Below are 16,996 nucleotides of genomic sequence, written 5' to 3' on the forward strand. Positions count from 1 at the left end.
CCCTTTCCATACATTGACTGTAGCACAGTGGTAAAGTTTTGGTCTGTTAATCAAAGCTTTTGTAAACTGCAAGGTCAAATCCTGTGAGTGGCATTTATTTTTTATTTAACCTCAGGGTTCTGTATTGGGTCCCCTTTTATTTCTATCAACCCATGTCATTTCCCCATGCAACATGCCCTGCCCACCTCCACTTTGGCCGTTTAATCATTGAAAAGAGGTCTTTACACTTGTTCTCCAGCAGATATTTTCAAACCTGATTCTACCACATTAGCATTTCATACAACTAAATTTATGTTCTCCAGATTTAGAGCCAGTCCATATTTGTACACTACAGGTTACTGCAGGTAGTGTACATATACTTTTCTTCTTAAAGCCATTGGAATTTTCTTGTCATGTAGCATTTCTTTATATCTACCAATATAATTCCATCCTGCCCTAATCTTGGTCAGCAGCTCTTCTTCCATATTATCCACCAGGTGAATTGTTTGTCACAAATACATGTATTCCTTGTCTTTTTCAATTTGCTGATCATCTATCTTTATGCCTTGTAGTTTACCTTGTGTTTCATTTCACCATTGTGCATGTTTACAGCAATGGGTTTTGCATTTTCGAGTCTTTCAGTTGTGTTTCTAGAGGAGTGATTTTATAGGTGTCCTCAAGCAATTCATTTTGGATAAAAGAAACCTTGGACTACTCTGATACGGATATAGACACAAACAGACACACATGCCAGACAGGAAATATGGGTGTTGGCGAGTACACTGAACGCCATTGCAATTGTTTTTGCAACTTTTGACTTGTAAACCTATAAAAGTATCCAATGCTCCCGTCTAGTTCTGTAAGCCCTTGAACTTTGTCCATCATTGTGGGCTAATAGACATGGCAAATGCCTCCATTGAATTATTTGTTACATGAAGAAAGTGATTAAAAGGGGGAGGAGAGATGAAGGTCTTTGTCTTTAATCATTACAAACAGACAGCTTTGTCTGAAGAGCTTGGTGGAGCAGGCTAAGCTAGAGTCAACAGCATGGTGTCAACAGGAGGTTATCACTGAGCTCCTCGCGTGATGACCAGCTCCCTGAGGGGTCAGGTTACACATATAGGAAAAAAAAAAAACACAAATACATGAAAGCTGCACAGTAGATTTTGTGGAGTAAAATATACTCTGCCAAGATAACATTTGGTCCCAGCCCAAATAGAGTTAAATACACTCTATTATAGAGTGAAATCAGCTCTACTGTCTTGTTAAGTCAGATTTTCAACTACACTAAGAGTCATTCACAGCATGATAGAGTTGACTTTATACTGTGATGGAATTGATTTAGCACTGCGAAAGAGTATATTTAACTCTATTTGGACTAGGACAAAATGTTATCCTGGCAGAGTATATTTTACTCTGCAAAATTTACTATGTGGTGATATGAAGTATATATTTGTCAAAGCAGGAAATTATGTACAAGAAGAAGGAATGCTTAATTCCATCCAGCATCCTTGGCATCTCATGCTTAGCACACATGGGGTTCTCAAAGTTCTGCGGTTTTTCCCCAATTATAGTAGAAGTCTGATAGACAACCAGGCAAAAGAGAACACCCACCAGTACAGAAATATATTTTAATAGTGACAATGAAAAAATGCTGATGAAATTATGAAAAACAACAACAAATAGTCATTAATTTGGAAATCAATAACACCTGATTCGTTTCACAAAATTGACAAACTCACTGACTGAATGCCACACTACTATTATTGTGAACACCCCCTTTTCTACTTTTTTTTTTTTTACTAATAGCCCAATTTCATAGCCTTAAGAGTGTGCATATCATGAATGCTTGGTCTTGTTGGATTTGTGAGAATCTACTGAATCTACTGGTACCTTGTTTCCAATGTAACAATAAGAAATATACTCAAAACCTGGATTAATCTTTTTAGTCACATAGCACTACTATTATTCTGAACACTACTGTATAACTGTTGTGAATGGGACGAGAACAGGTACCAACTTAAAATCGAATAAAAAGATTAATCTCTAAGAAAACTTATAATGCGGGAATGTGAAACATCTCTAAACAATGTCTTAAGATCAGAAACTGAGACACTGAAGGCAAAGTGTCATCAAAAAGTTATAAAACTTTGTGGTAATTGAATATGATCCACATGACAGTGGCTTGTTAAGGCGGCCACCGTTCAGCACCTGAATCAGTGCTTTCATTGTGCACATGTACCCTGAGATCTGCCACTGATAACTGGGTTGATTCTGCCAATATGCACACAAAATTTTGCTTATATCGAAATACGAGGTCTATTAGATAATAAACCGACCCTTTTATTTTTTTTTTAACTATATGGATTTGAATGACATGCGATTACACCAATCATGCTTGAACCCTCATGCGCATGCGTGAGTTTTTTCACGCGTATCGGTGACGTCATTTCCCTGTGGGCAGGCCTTGAGTGAGATGTGGTCCTGCCCTCTCGGCTGAATTCCTTTGTTTCACATGCTGCTCGAGACGGCGCGCGTTGCTTTATCAACATTTTTTCTGGACCTGTGAGGAATATCCGAGTGGACACTATTCGAGAAATTAAGCTGGTTTTCGGTGAAAAGTTTAACGGCTGATGAGAGATTATGGGGTGTTTCTGTCGCTGTAAGGACTTCCCACAGAGCAGGACGTCGTGCAGCGCTTCCAGGCGCCGTCGTCGGCCTGTTTCGACCTGAAAACATCCTAATTTAAGGCTTAATTCACCCAGGACGTCGTGAGAGAACAGAGAAGATTCAGAAGAGGCCGGCATGAGGACTTTATGCGGACATTCCACTGTTTAAGGACATTTTTTAATGAAAGACGTGCGCGCAAATTCGCTGTGTCGTTTCCGTGACGACTCGGCAAATCTGTGTGCGCCGCGACAGGAAAAACACCTCCGTGTTGAAAACCATTTGTAAAATTCAGGCGGCTTTTGATGGCTTTCAACAAGTGAGTAACTGAGAAATTGTTTAACAGCTTGGGCATGTTCCAACTTGCACGTTAAGGTTTCCAACGGAGGTGTTTTTCCTGTCGCGACCCCCCGCAGTCGGGTCCGCCCCGACATGCGACTCTGCCCGCACGTTCTTTCATTACAAAATGTCCGTTAACAATGGAATGTCCGAATAAACTCCTCATGCCGACTTCTTCTGAAAGTTCTCTGTTCTCTGACGACTTCCTGGATCAACAGAGCCTGAAATGTGGAAGTTTTCAACTTGAAACGGCGAGACGCTGCCGCCTCGAAGCGCAGATCGCCATCAGGCGCCATGGGCCGTCCTTACGGCGACACTACCAGACCAAAATCTCTCATCAGCCGTTAAAATTTTTACCGAAAACCAGCTGAATTTATTGAATGGTGTCCACTCAGTTGTGCCTTACAGTTTTGAAAAAAATTTGATCAAACAAAGCAGCAGTCTGAGCCATTCCTAAACAATGAAAAAAAAAAAAATCGACGAGAGGGTGGGCCACTCCTCACTCAAAGACTGCCCACAGGCGAATGACGTAACCGACAGGCGTGAAAAAACTCTCGCATGCCCACGAGGGTTCAAGCATGTCTGATGTAGTCACACGTGATTCAAATCCATATGGTTTTTGAAAAAAATAATAAGGTCGGATACTTTTCTAATAGACCTCGTATATATATTTTTTGCACCTATACAGGTGACGATGCTGAGGTTCGCGATACAGAAATTGAGTGATCTTAGTCTTTGAGTGTTCTTTAATGTGGTTCTATATGTTATATACCCACTCATTGACAAAAGCAATATATTTCAATGAAAAAATACATATGTGATTTTTTTTTTTTTTACTCAGTGATCAAGCTTTGCAAGGCTGTGGTAGGATTACATCAGTAATGAGAACATCACTTAAATTAAGTTTTTGCATTGGTGTGTACCACGCAATTTGAGTTTTTTGTTTTGTTTTGTTTTGTGAGCACCACTGGGCCTGAACAAATTCTAGGGGAAACACTGTTATGTGACCGACAACACTATAGGCCCTTCCAGATCTAATCAGGGCTCTGTGATTGAAGTGGGACTTCTCAGGCTCACGACTAATTTAAGGACCTCCAGTACACCAATTCAATAAACCACTGTTACATTGTTTGGCGCATGCACACCGAGTATTCCGCAAATCGTTCATGTAGAATGCTGTGGGGAGCATAGCCTTTTAATGTGGGTGTGCAGGCTCCGTGTAACTATATGGACATGACTGAATCTATGGATAACGCTGGAACAAATGCTTGTAACTTTCCCAAAGAAAGGTGGACAAAGTCCCTTGAACGTACCCCAGATGTGACAATCAGAACAATAAGATAATATTTAGAAGATAACATTCACGCCATTAGCTGTAATCTTGAATGCACCGTGCGCACAGTTTTGTCACAGCTTTATTCGTAACCAATCATTCAGTATTACAAGTGCAAAAACAGCTGCATTAAATGTTTTCATTAAAACGTGCTTCACACAAATAATACCTGTGTTTGGGAGGAAAACCAGAAAAATAGCAGACTTTTCCAATCAGGAAGTGCTGTCAAGGAGACTGCAGAATGCTATAAAAACGCAATGTTCCATTCAGTCATCAAAAACATTAAAGTCTACTGCTCCAGTCGTCATGAAATGAAATCCAACTCAGTGTTTTTCAAGCATTCAAAAACAGTCAAACATGCACTGAAAACAGCTGAACTTCTGGCAGAGGGCCCAGTTTACTTTCGTTTTGAGGCGAGTTGCCAGATCTGCACTTTATAAGACAGCCTGTTAAAAGGAAAGCTGGATTAAGCAGTTTCATCCTGTTTTAACACTTTTTTGGATCATGGGAGATCACAGTACAGCAGCGCCTTGTAGTATAAACTGCAAGAACTGCTACTTATGCCACACCCCCAATGCTGACAGCAGAGGTGGGAGAGCTCAACATTAGTCATGCAAGATTTAGGCCTACACACTACTGAGCATGCGCACTGGGAATGTAACAAAGGTCTATTTATTTATATAGCGGCAAATCACAACATACGCTGCCCCATTAGTGATTGGTAACGAAAAACTCCCTCAGGCACTGTTTTGATTGTCAGAAGTAAACTCAAGCAGACCAGATGCAGAGAGGTGGTCATCTGCTCTGGCCATACTACCAATAACAAATAAAATAAAGAACAACAAAGAAATGTCAAGCATGCGAGAAAGAGAAGATGCAGCGAAGCATCCAATTGCTCATAATGTCCAGTGGTCATATTAACCAATTGTTCAAAATTGTTTAAAAATTTGTGTGTTAAAATACAATTCCAGGTGAAAATAAGCTCAGTTCTACCCCTCCTTTCTCCTAATATTAGGGCAGGCTCTGTCAACATGAGGTGTGGAATTAGACAGTGTCTGTTTTTAAATTAGTCCCTGCACAGATTAAACAACGTCCAGACTACACAGAAGCTATAGCAGTTCTGCTGACGCACACATAAATGCTCCCTTAATAACTACTCCATCTGCTGGTTCACAAACAGTCAGTGCTTTGAAGTCCTTGCAACAACTACGTAAACACTCTGAAGTGCACTGTTCAAAAATTCCCTGTGATGCCATAAGACACAGAAACACAATAACAAATTTAAATTTAATCATGAGTTAAGGAATGTACGTATTATCCTTTTATGTTGCTAAGCTTTCCTTCCTTTCTTACAGCCTTGTTACAAGGCTTAACTTCCTTCCTTACTGTACTGGCCATCTGCATGGCAGCTGAAGGAAGTGATAACTGGGTAGAATAGACACGGCCATCACTAGAGGAAAAAAGTTCAGACTCAGGAGCTGCTTGGCCTTTCTCACATTACCCATTACTCCAAACAAAGCTTGCAGAGCAAGTCATTTTGTGGCTCCTGGTTCAAAGAGCCAAACATCAACATCACACGGAGCTATGGGAGATGTTTCAGGATGGGGAGACCTTCTCTATGTGAATGGAATGATGGCAAATGTGTGGAATTGAAGCTACCACAGCTAACACAATCCACGGATGACAGGCGGCCGTGACCTGGAATTCCAGGGTCAGGGCTTGGCATCTGGGATTCCCTCAGCCAGAATACCTTTGAGAAGGACAAATTTGGAGTGTAAAGCAATGCTGCCACATGAAGGAGTTAATGAGTGTAGAATGGTCCTCGTGTGACTTTACAGTGTGTAGCAGCTGCTGCTATAAGTGGAACAATTTCTAAGTTTAGACATGCAAATAACTGGGCTTTAACCAAGTCAACAGACAGATTCACAGAAGAAGAAATGCTGCAGCAGTTATTTTATGTGCTATTTTTTTTTGTGTGTATGTGTGTGTGATAACACTTTAAAGACACTCAGATATATAAATGTTTGCAAGAAAAAGGAAAGTATGAACTGCTGTTTTTAAAAATAAAACTATAAATCTCAACATTTAAGTCAAAATGTTTTGAAGAAAAGTTTTACTTTCAAAGGAAATAATATGCCTTAAAGAATGAAACTAAAATTTTGAGAAATACGCTGAACTGTCTAGACATTCAAAGAAAATGAAACTGTTGGGAAAGTGTAGGAACACGGACCCACAACAGGGGGCGCAAATGAACGGACAATGGAGTAAGTCAAAATAACAAAGCTTTACTGTTGTGAATGTGCACAACGAATACAACCAATCACAGCAATGGACAACAGTCAATTCACAAAAGTGTCGTGTGGGCAGGCTCGAAGATAGGAGACGCCTCTCCAAGGTAAGACCGGAACCACACGGCTTCCTCCGCCACAGGACCCCGGGAATACTGGAGCCGCCAAGTCCCGAACTCCCAGGTGGCCACTGCCTCCGCGTGTCGGACCTGGTACTGCTGGCGAGGAACAAAGGACAGTTAGATGGGGGCGCGTTTGCACCCAGGACTCCGAACAGCAGGGAAGTTACCTCCACCTCTCGTTGGAACAGTAATCCACAAACTAGCACAATCCAAAAAGATACACTCCGTAGCTTCGATACGTTACCTCTCTGGTAGAAACGATATCTCGGCAATGAGGTGGAGGTGCCGTCCTGCTGATATACCCCACAGATGATTGCCGTCAGCTGTCTCAGGTGATGGGTGACAGCTGTCACCGTAGCTGCTCACGTGAGGCGGCGGCGCCCTCTGGTGCCTGGAGCCCGCACTCCAGGCAGGGCGCCCTCTGGTGGTGGTGGGCCAGCAGTACCTCCTCTTCAGCGGCCCACACAACAGAAACATCCTGCTCTGCTAGTTGCTGGCTTGAATGGTAGTAAATGTAGTAGGAGTGGTAGTAAATCTTCTGTGACGAAATACCAGTACCTGAATTAAACTAGCCAGCTTCTGTGCATGTAATTGACAAATATGAGGCATTAAAATAACAACAGCAAAAAGTTCAATTATTTGCCTTTGAAAACATCAAACCAGAATTATTTTCTTTCATGTACATCTTCATATGGCGTGCTTCCATTGTCTGACGTTTCTCAGTACTTTAAGAGCAGTTGTGCTTACGAAACCAATAACACATCACTCATCTTCAACCGCTTATCCGGGATCGGGTCATGGGGGCAGCTCCAGTAGGGGACCCCAAACTTCCCTTTCCTGGGCCAAATTTACCACCTCTGACTGGGGGATCCCGGGGCGTTCCCAGGCCAGTGTAGAGATATAATCTTTCCACCTAGTCCTGGGTCTTCCCCAGGGTCTCCTCCCAGCTGGACATGCCTGGAACACCTCCCTAGGGAGGCATCCAGGGGCGAACCTTACAAGATGCCCAAAGCACCTCAGGGGCTCTGTTCAACATGAAGGAGCAGCAGCTCTACTCTGAGCTCTTTATGGATGGCCGAGCTTCTCACCTTATCTCTAAGAGAGACACCAACCACCCTCCTGAGGGTTTTTTTTGGCCGCTTGTACCCGTAATCTAGTTCTTTTGCTCATGACCCAACCCTTATGACCACAGGTGAGAGTAGTAGCGAAGACTGACCAGTAGATTGAGAGCTCAGCTCCCATTTTGTCACAACAGTATGATGAATGCAACACCGTCCCTGCTGCCCCAATTCTCGAGCCATTCTCACGCTCCATTATCCCCTCACTCGTGAATAAGATGCTGAGGTACTTGAACTCATGAGCTATTAACAAAAATACAAAATTCTAATTATCTCTAACTGAAGAAGATGAACCACAATTATTTTCCTTTTTGCAAATCTTTATATAGTGTGCTACCATTGTATGAACATTCAGAGAAATCCAACAATTTAAGAGGAGTTGTACTTATAAGATTGATAGAGAGGATGATCCCGTCCCCAAAATTTTTGTTCGCGTATGGTATAAAACGAAGACAGTTTTTCGGGTCTTCCAAAAGAACTTCTGTGTCTTAATCCATATGATAATCTGATGCATCAGAAAGTACAATGTACAGTGGCTTAGTCGTTTGCACTTGTGCCTCACAGCAAGAAGGTCATGGGATCGCTTCCCGCCCTTTCAGTGTGGAGTTTGCATGTTCTCCCTGTGTCTGCGTGGGTTTACTCCAAACACACCGGTTTCCTCCCACAATCAAAACATGTTTATTTACGGTCTGCTCCTTCTCTACTCTAGTTGGTCCCCGGGTGTCAGACTGTGGCTGCCCACTGCTCCGATTGTGACTAACTGTGATTAGGATGGGTTAAATGCAGAGGACAAATTTTATTGTATATATGTGCAATGACAATAAAGGTTCTTCTTCTTCTATAGTTTCTTTATTAGTTTTGAAACCTAAAATGTAATTTATTCAGAACATCCATTTTTGTCATTATAACATGCAGGCTGAAGACGTTCTCTCCTGTTTGTTCATCCATGTCGCACCTTTTTCCTAGTATTCTTCAAGATATTACATTTTCTCAAAATCATCTTCAATATTGTTCCTCTCTTCTACAACTTTGTTGTTATGACTGTGACTTTTCTTTAAAAATGGTGCTTTTTAAGTTTCTAAAATTCTGTTTCCCAATTTTTAAAAAATCTCAGCATGATAACGTCATTCTTCTAACAGTATATGTGCGCTGCATCTATCGAGAGAGATGACAAAATCCTGCACAGTGGCAGAGTTTTATCAGGTGTTGACACTGTAGCCAAAAATCTTTGACGTGCAGTAAGTGAGTTTGTAATGTCTCACACCCATTCAGAGGACGGATGGGGTGAGGAGGCTAGGCTGCACAGATGAGTGTTTTATGGTCAGAGGAAAATCTGTCATTTTGAGAAAACATGGGATTTGAGGATAGACATTGGAGCACACACCCTCTGTACCTACCACTCCTCGACCAGGAGAGGCGAGACAAGCACCAGACAAACCGAGATACTGAACACTGTTCATTTCATTGAAGTAATTTGTAAAACAACTACCTTCGTCTCAGTGCCTCGGCACAAACCACTAACACACCAGTAGCTGTAGTCAGCATTGCCTGAGTCACTTCATGCTAATGACCTGTCTGTTGCCCAGATTCAAGACAAAACATGATCATAATGCGTTGACATAAACACTGTAAGCCATTTTAAGAGTGTGAAGTAGTTGAGTCACTGGACTGCACAATTTATCCCGTTGCACTCGTTTTCACCCAGTTGAACTCAGTTTAATCCTCGCCTTAGTTCTGTTCCAGAAACCCTGCTTAATTAAATCCACACGGGTGATGTTCAAGCTTCTGGCTGTATGCCTTAAAAAGAAGGTCCTTTTAAAAACAGGACAACCCTGCCATTCAGATTAGTGCACACATGGATATGCCGCTACAGATACTTCTGTTTCAATGGTTACTAAAGATCAGCTGCAAAATCAGTATAACATAGTCATAAACTATGTCCTTAAAAACGATCACACTACTGAACCTAAGACCTGCCAGTACGTGTGATCATGTCATTCACTTACTTATAAATCTCCCCAGTCTGACCTGTGTGACTCTAAATGAGTGCATATTTTATGAAAGAACCAAGATTCCAAGAATAATATGAGCAGAAAAAAGAAGTGCAGGGACTCTAAGAGAATATAGATCACTTATCAGGTATCTTCAAAACTGATAATCCTTGCAATTAGCAGAGCAAACATAGGAATAACAGAGTCACCCAGTAACAGAGACCTCAGAATTTCCATGAGTAACTCCATAAAAAACAATACATATTTAGATCCAAAAGTTTAGTTTCAGACAGACCCAGTTGAGGACCAGTCATGCTGGCATCCCTTAACTTGCACGTTGATCAAAACATTAAACAGAAGCTTGCTTGTGCGGCCATCAACACCACACTTGTCCCAGCTTGGAGCAAAAATACAGTTAAAGTGATCCGTTAAAAAAAAAATTAAACATCAGAAGGGAAATACTAGCCCGTATCACAGTGTCAAACCTTGAACTTGTGCAAGGTATAATGTTTGCGGCTGCTCCCGTTTGTTCAGAGTTGTCACAGTGGATCCAGCACAGATCTACATTGGGATTTGGCTAGTTTTATGCTGGTTGCCCTTCCTAACACAACTCCAGGTTTTCCCTGGAGAAACACACAGAGCCCCCGGTCTTCCAAAGAGGTCACCCATCCAAGAACTAACCCAGACCCACTCTGCTTAGCTTCTAAGATCTGACAGGATCAGGCTCACACAGAGCAGATTGGCTGCTTAGCAAGATATAATGTAGAGCAGCAAATGTCATCAGGGTCGATGGCATCCTTATGACATTATCACGTATACTAGGATTGTATCTGGTTGTACCTGGTTTTTACAACTACAATTACAAGGTTGAACTTGTCTAAGGTCTTAAAGTGACCATATGTCTAAATTTCTCCTTGATATACAAAGACTTTATCAAGAAATAGTGTACAAATTAACCACACAAGCACACACCCACACACATAAAAGGTCAATAAATTCCTAGACATTTTGTTCCTTCAATGAAGCAGGTTTAAAAAAAATTTGGTTTGTTCTGGTGTCTGTCACTTTAATGCCAAACAGTTGGTATTGGCTCCATCCCCATCAAAGGGAGGGGGACTTGGAGTGATATAATGGCTGAACAGTCTGTCTGGCAACCTCTTCAGTGGGCGTGCTTCCCACAGTAAGCAGGTATGGACTTCCGTGACATATGTCACAGTGTTGCTTAGCAAAGCATGATTTTATTGTACTGTAGTACTGTAGGTGGTTTCTAAAAGCATAAACACAGACATATAAGACAATGAGGTTGTTTAACATAAAACCCCAACTACAGTTAATAATAAAGTATATTTAAATAACTAAATTGCACAATGCGATCCCTTTAATCAGATAACATTATAAAATGCTTATGATGTATGTGAACTGAACTAAGATCGCACAGTGAACCAAATATAAAGAATGTAGATGAAAACAAAGCTGTATATAACGCAGAAATGTTTTTTTTGGTCAAATCTGAGTTTGCAGTTGAAAGACCAAAGGAGAAAAAAGTACCACAAGCTCCACAGATGTCCTGCAATTCTGAGAGGAAATAAAAACCCTCCTATGTACTGCATGTCACTTGAATAAAATCAGATTATGAAAAAGAATCCAAATCACCTCAGCTGAATGGGTGGGAAGTTACACAATGGAATTCAAAATGTAGAAAACTATCTTTATAAACAAGTTTGCATCACTATTGGTTTTACATGTGTCACATGACGTAGGCTAATGAACAGACTAAAGTTATCAATAGCCAATCATTTTTAGAGACAGAGTCAGCTCCTTTCAAGACAGCAATGGCAAGAACTTGGTGACATCATCAGATCTGTATGCTTGTCCAATTGGGGAAACCCCAGCATTTTTATCTCATGGGTCTGTAAAACTCACAAACTCTATGATAACATTTTTTTCAGTGACTGGTGAAACCAGGACTGGAAAAAGAGCAATTAAATGAATGTTAATTAATGATCCCTTCCCCGTGACCCGATCCCAGATAAGCTATTGACAATGTATGCATGTATGTAATGAACCCTTGTGAATTCAAGTTAAATAGGGGCATACTCCGTTTATGAAGAAGAAAGTCAAAATTAAATATCAATACATGCACACTCAGACCCATTTTCATTTTATGGAGAAAAAAAAATATAACCTAACCTAACCTAAAAATAACTTATTTTCTAATTTGAAAAAAAATATTTTAAAAAATTCGGACTGAGCGGAAAGTTAAAAATAACAAACATCATCCATGATTCATTAAAGGATTTCTGACAAGAACTGCCATCGTATCAGAGGTGACCTCAATTAGACTCAATATTAAAGATTTATTAATATCACTTGCTTAGTCTGTACAAGAAAATATCAGACCTCTGTATTTTTGTACAGGCCGAGCAATGCCGAGGTCTGATATTTTCTCATATAGACCGAGCAAGCGAGGTTAATAAATCATTTATCGTATGGTTGTTTTTTAGCTGCGTCAACAAAATTTGATATTTATGGAGTACGTTCATGTCCGACTTGTTTTTTCTAATTGTGTTTTTAGCTTTCTGGTTTGTAACAAAGTGTTCAATCTGTTCCTGACGGTTCGTCTTCATTTTGCATATCCACTTTGAGCTCGTTTGCTGTTAATTCCTCCAATTAAAACTCCTTAGTGTAATAAAATTCGCTCAGAGAATGGTCCTCTTCGTCACTCATAAATTTCTTTGTTTGGTTTTTGTTTTATTTTGCTTTTAAGTTTCTTCTTTAATGAGGGAAAATGTCAAATTTCACGCCATGAAAATTGAAAACCAAGTCGCAAATCTGATCTGTGATCCGGACCAATTGTCATGGTTAACTGTCTGAGATGGGAAAATCTCAGACTGGAAATCGGCCAATCAGAGCGCACGTACTATCGTAGCCATATAATAAAAGAGCATATCTGAGGCTTCATTCCTAACTAACTATAACTGCTCCATGCCATATACGTCTCCTTTATCTGACCACTTTACTCTAATGGTTTCTCTAAGTTAGAGTAGCTTACTGTTCCTCTACACAGAAATATGAGAGGGAGAGGCACTGATAATTTGGGTATCATCTCTTAAAACCAACTCAGCCCCCACACTGAGTCACAGCACTTCATCACTAAGGGCAGAAGAAGTTTTACTTCGCTCACACACCGTCTCTTTGTGTGCATGTCGAATCAGTGCATGATGACAAACCAGACCTATATGCTGTGCAGTGGGCACGGCGTGTGCTCATCTGTGCACTCCACCCGCTAATGCCCACCTTCAAGTTAGCATTAGCTAACAATTTTAGATAACAACCACTAAACATGATGCCCACCATGTGAACAAAATGTAACAAAATATACAACGAAATGGGAAAGGAAAAAATATAATTAAAAATTAGACAGAAGGTGTGGCTGGGGATGACACAAAAAATAAAAAAATTTGACAAATCAGTGATGGCAAACTCAAAACACTGTCCCAGAATGTTAAGAAACCCTTTGCAACACCTTGGTTTTGGAATGTTGCTCTGGAGTCTGTTTCAAAAGGAAGATAGCACATTCTGTGCTAAATGGGCCTTCATTACATCACCAAATGTTTCAAAATTTCCACACTTGCCCCTTCTGCTGTTGAAACATAATAAAATAAAAGTGAATGATTTGTATGTGTGCACATTTATTGCAAGTTTAAAGCTATGAGTGTGTTTATGTGTGTGGATATTCCACAGAGTATGTATGACACAGCATGTAAATCGGGTCAAAGCCGGATTTTATTTCCATTACCACATTTGACCACCACTCCTGGAAGGCTGCCACAGGCTTCCGGTGACAAAGACATACACAGCTGCTAACCAACTGTTTAAATTTCTTAAGGATTAGATAAGGATAACAGGGTTAAATTTTTCTGAAATGCAGAAAAAGTATGAAAATTTGAATAATACTTTGCACACTTCCAGAAGTCTTGCTCAGTAACAGAATTCCGATATGATTCAGGAATATTTCTGATTCACATATTGCAAGAAAGTATATGGTAGTATGTGTGTTCCGTGTGTTTTGTAAATTGGAACTGTTCCACAATGGAACCTGGGCCATATCGGAATGGTGCTACTGTGCAAGACTCCTAGAAATGTGCAAAGCCATGAGCCATAAGTTTAATTATTGTTCAAATTTCCAACCACTTTTTGCATTTTCAAAACTAATACCCGAACCTATACCTTTACTGTAATCCTAATCCTAAACAATTCAAGATAAAATAATTTGCAAGGTTGCTAGGCAGCCGAGACAAATTCCAGATACAATGGTCACAACAAGGAGTAAAAAAATTAAAAAACTAAATAAATATAAATCACACTTTGCCCCAATTCGGAAACTACAAATGATATGTGTCTTATTTGCATCTGTGTTCTGCACAGTTTGCAAACTGGCACAAAGTCCGATTTAACTCCCAAATCTGACAGCCATTTCTGGAAGGGTGCTGTGCGCTTGTGGGGTTGGAACAAGGCTCTAAACCTGCATCAGATACTTAGCAACCTTGCAAATTGAATTTTTCAGGGTTAGGTAGAATAAGAGTTTGGGCTAGGATTTAATTTTGGGGGAAAAATACATAAGAATCTTGGAAATTTGAACAATACTTCTATTTGTGGACCACGGCTTTGCACATTTCCAGGAGTCTTGTGCAGTAGCACAATTCCGACATGGCCTAAAAAAACAGACCTACACTCTAGGTCCAATTTGGGAACATTTCCAATTGACATAGGCAGGGAATATAAATGATGGCATGTGTCTTATTTACATCTGTATTTTATGTAAGAATTTATGTATATCAGAGATCTGGTCCTAATGTTTTTTTTTTGTCATACAGTCTATGGTTTTTGTTTATCAGATGTTGCTTATGGTTTAAACATCAAGTACATTGAGTCTACCCTCTGAATAATGAAAAGTGTTTTATAAGTATGTTCTTGTCTAATTTTCCAGCCCAAAGCCACCACAGTAAATTCAAAGTTCTACATTTTTAGGTTAATAAACACTTCATAAAAATGTAAAATACAGAAGAGTCATACTGGGAGTTTTTGGTATGAAGAAAAGAACAGGAAGGAGGCTAACTTACCTCTATAACCAAGGTGTCCATGTTTTGTCTTTGTAGTCTGGCTTCAGGGTACCAGGGCGGCGGAGGAGAGGACGCTGGACTCCCAACTGGTTTCCATCCGCTTCAGGAAGGCTAAAAGTTCTTCATTCGCAAGGAGTATCCCATTCAGAGCAGGCCAGCAGTCAAAAAACAAGTCATTTTCCTGCTCTTCGTAGCCGTGTGTTATCTGTCCCGGTGTGGGTCTCTGCTGTCTGACTGACGACCCGGCACATTATGCAGAGGGGGCGGAGCTTCAGGACTCCCTCATCACCACGCCCTCTTCGAGGTGCACGTTTACAAAGAGCTGGACAAAAAAAAAAAAGCATGTATATATTTCCAACATAACAAAGAGTTATAGTTACTGCATGGATCAGAACAGCCGAAATAAAATACAAGCGTTCTTGAAAATAAATAGAAAACTAATTACAGTCTGTTGTTCTTTTGTGCAGTAGTACAAGGGGATGATTTAAATTTCAATAAAATGTTTCTCAACAGCAATAGTTGAGGGGCGCACAAAAATGCTGCCAAAATTGTAGTTGTATTAAATGTGTATATCTTTGTTTATATATATTTTCCCCCTGGAACTTGAATTTTTGATCATGGAGTGCACTGCTCCACAGCGACATCTGCTGGTGGACCCGTAGCCCCACTGGCCCCTAATGTAGAGATGCCCATGCACAGGAATATTTTTTTATTTAAAATAAATAAATGAATAAATAAGTAAATCCCTGGGGCTTAACGTGTTCAAATGTTTGACTGTCCACGATTAAATCATCCTTTCATTTTTTTCCCCAAGAAGATTAAGGAGACTTCACACATCCATCACAGAGAGCTGATCCAACCATCCTCTGGAGACGAGTACCATTTAAGCATATATTGGGATATTATGCCATCTTACTTTTCGAAATTGGAGAAGTCACTTGGAATAAGTGATGAAACATCTTGAAGACCAACAAAAAGTCCAGTTGGTGCAGAGTAAACTTTTAGATAAAAGGTGTAGCACCCGTAGAGGATTATTTGAGCCATTTTGGGTAAATGTGAGTACTGATATAATGATTCTACTGCTGAGTTCCACTAATGAAAGTGATGTGTTCTGTTGTGAGGATGGAGCGTTATTGGACACACCCAGAGAACAAAGCAACCCTGGAGGGAGGAGGGGGACTAAAAATTGATTGAATCAGAATAGTTTAGCTACGATGGATGGCAAAAGTACAACAGTGAAAGCCAGAATGGTGACAAAATGTAATATGTAACAATATAATTCAACGAAAGCTGATCCAATATATATCTGTATCTCACAGCCAAAATCCCATTAATGTGTAAATATGGACGATGACAAATTCTGGTGCCATATTTATTAAATTATGTGGCTGTTCCTGGAGCAGCACAGAACCAATAAATCTCTAAGTGCATTACACACACACACACACACACACACACACCTGCTGTGGGATCAAATGATTCTGTAAGTGAAAACAACTTAATAGATTGAATGGCAGCATTTTTATGTGTGGGTGAAAAGTCACCAGTTTTGCCTTTTGTGGATGAACTTCATTATTGTTATTGTTATGAAACAATTTTTAAAATGAAATACTTGTGTGTTTTATATTTATCCTTTAAGGCTGAGGCCGTGACACTGAACTTTTTAAAATAAGTCTACACAGATATGAAAAAAAAAAAAAAAATTAATGTTACAAACTGCTTCTACAAAATGAAAAACAGTGAAGTTGCAATTGTTGGTCACCATCACACTGAAGTGTCTTAGACCTCCCTGAGTCTGTGGAATTAATGTCCCAATAGCAAGATTTCACAAAACATCTTCCCAGAAACATTCCTTCTTAGATATCTTTGCACTCTGAGTGCATACCGTACCATCGCTAAAATATGTTAACCAGCTCCCCCATACGGTTGAGTTCCTGTTTGTTTATACAGATTCATATTTCCGTTCACTGACCTCAAGAATGCCTTCTAGTGCCTTTCTATGCCTGACGTATACATTTTTTTCTGTGACTATGTGC

The 16,996-nt window shown here is 40.1% G+C and overlaps 1 protein-coding gene across 1 annotated transcript in view; it reads right to left on the minus strand.

Moving 5' to 3' along the window:
* myo10l3 (myosin X, like 3) overlaps positions 1-15,103 on the minus strand; it is a 141,148-nt gene extending 126,045 nt beyond the window's left edge. Inside the window, exon 1 of the mRNA XM_034185803.1 lies at positions 14,961-15,103. Coding sequence (XP_034041694.1) covers positions 14,961-14,981 — 21 coding nt within the window. The 5' untranslated portion in view covers positions 14,982-15,103. The remainder of the gene's footprint in view (positions 1-14,960) is intronic.
* Positions 15,104-16,996: the final 1,893 nt, after the last annotated feature.

The sequence above is a fragment of the Thalassophryne amazonica genome, chromosome 14 (genome assembly GCF_902500255.1).
Source record: "Thalassophryne amazonica chromosome 14, fThaAma1.1, whole genome shotgun sequence".
Taxonomy (NCBI): Eukaryota; Metazoa; Chordata; class Actinopteri; order Batrachoidiformes; family Batrachoididae; genus Thalassophryne; species Thalassophryne amazonica.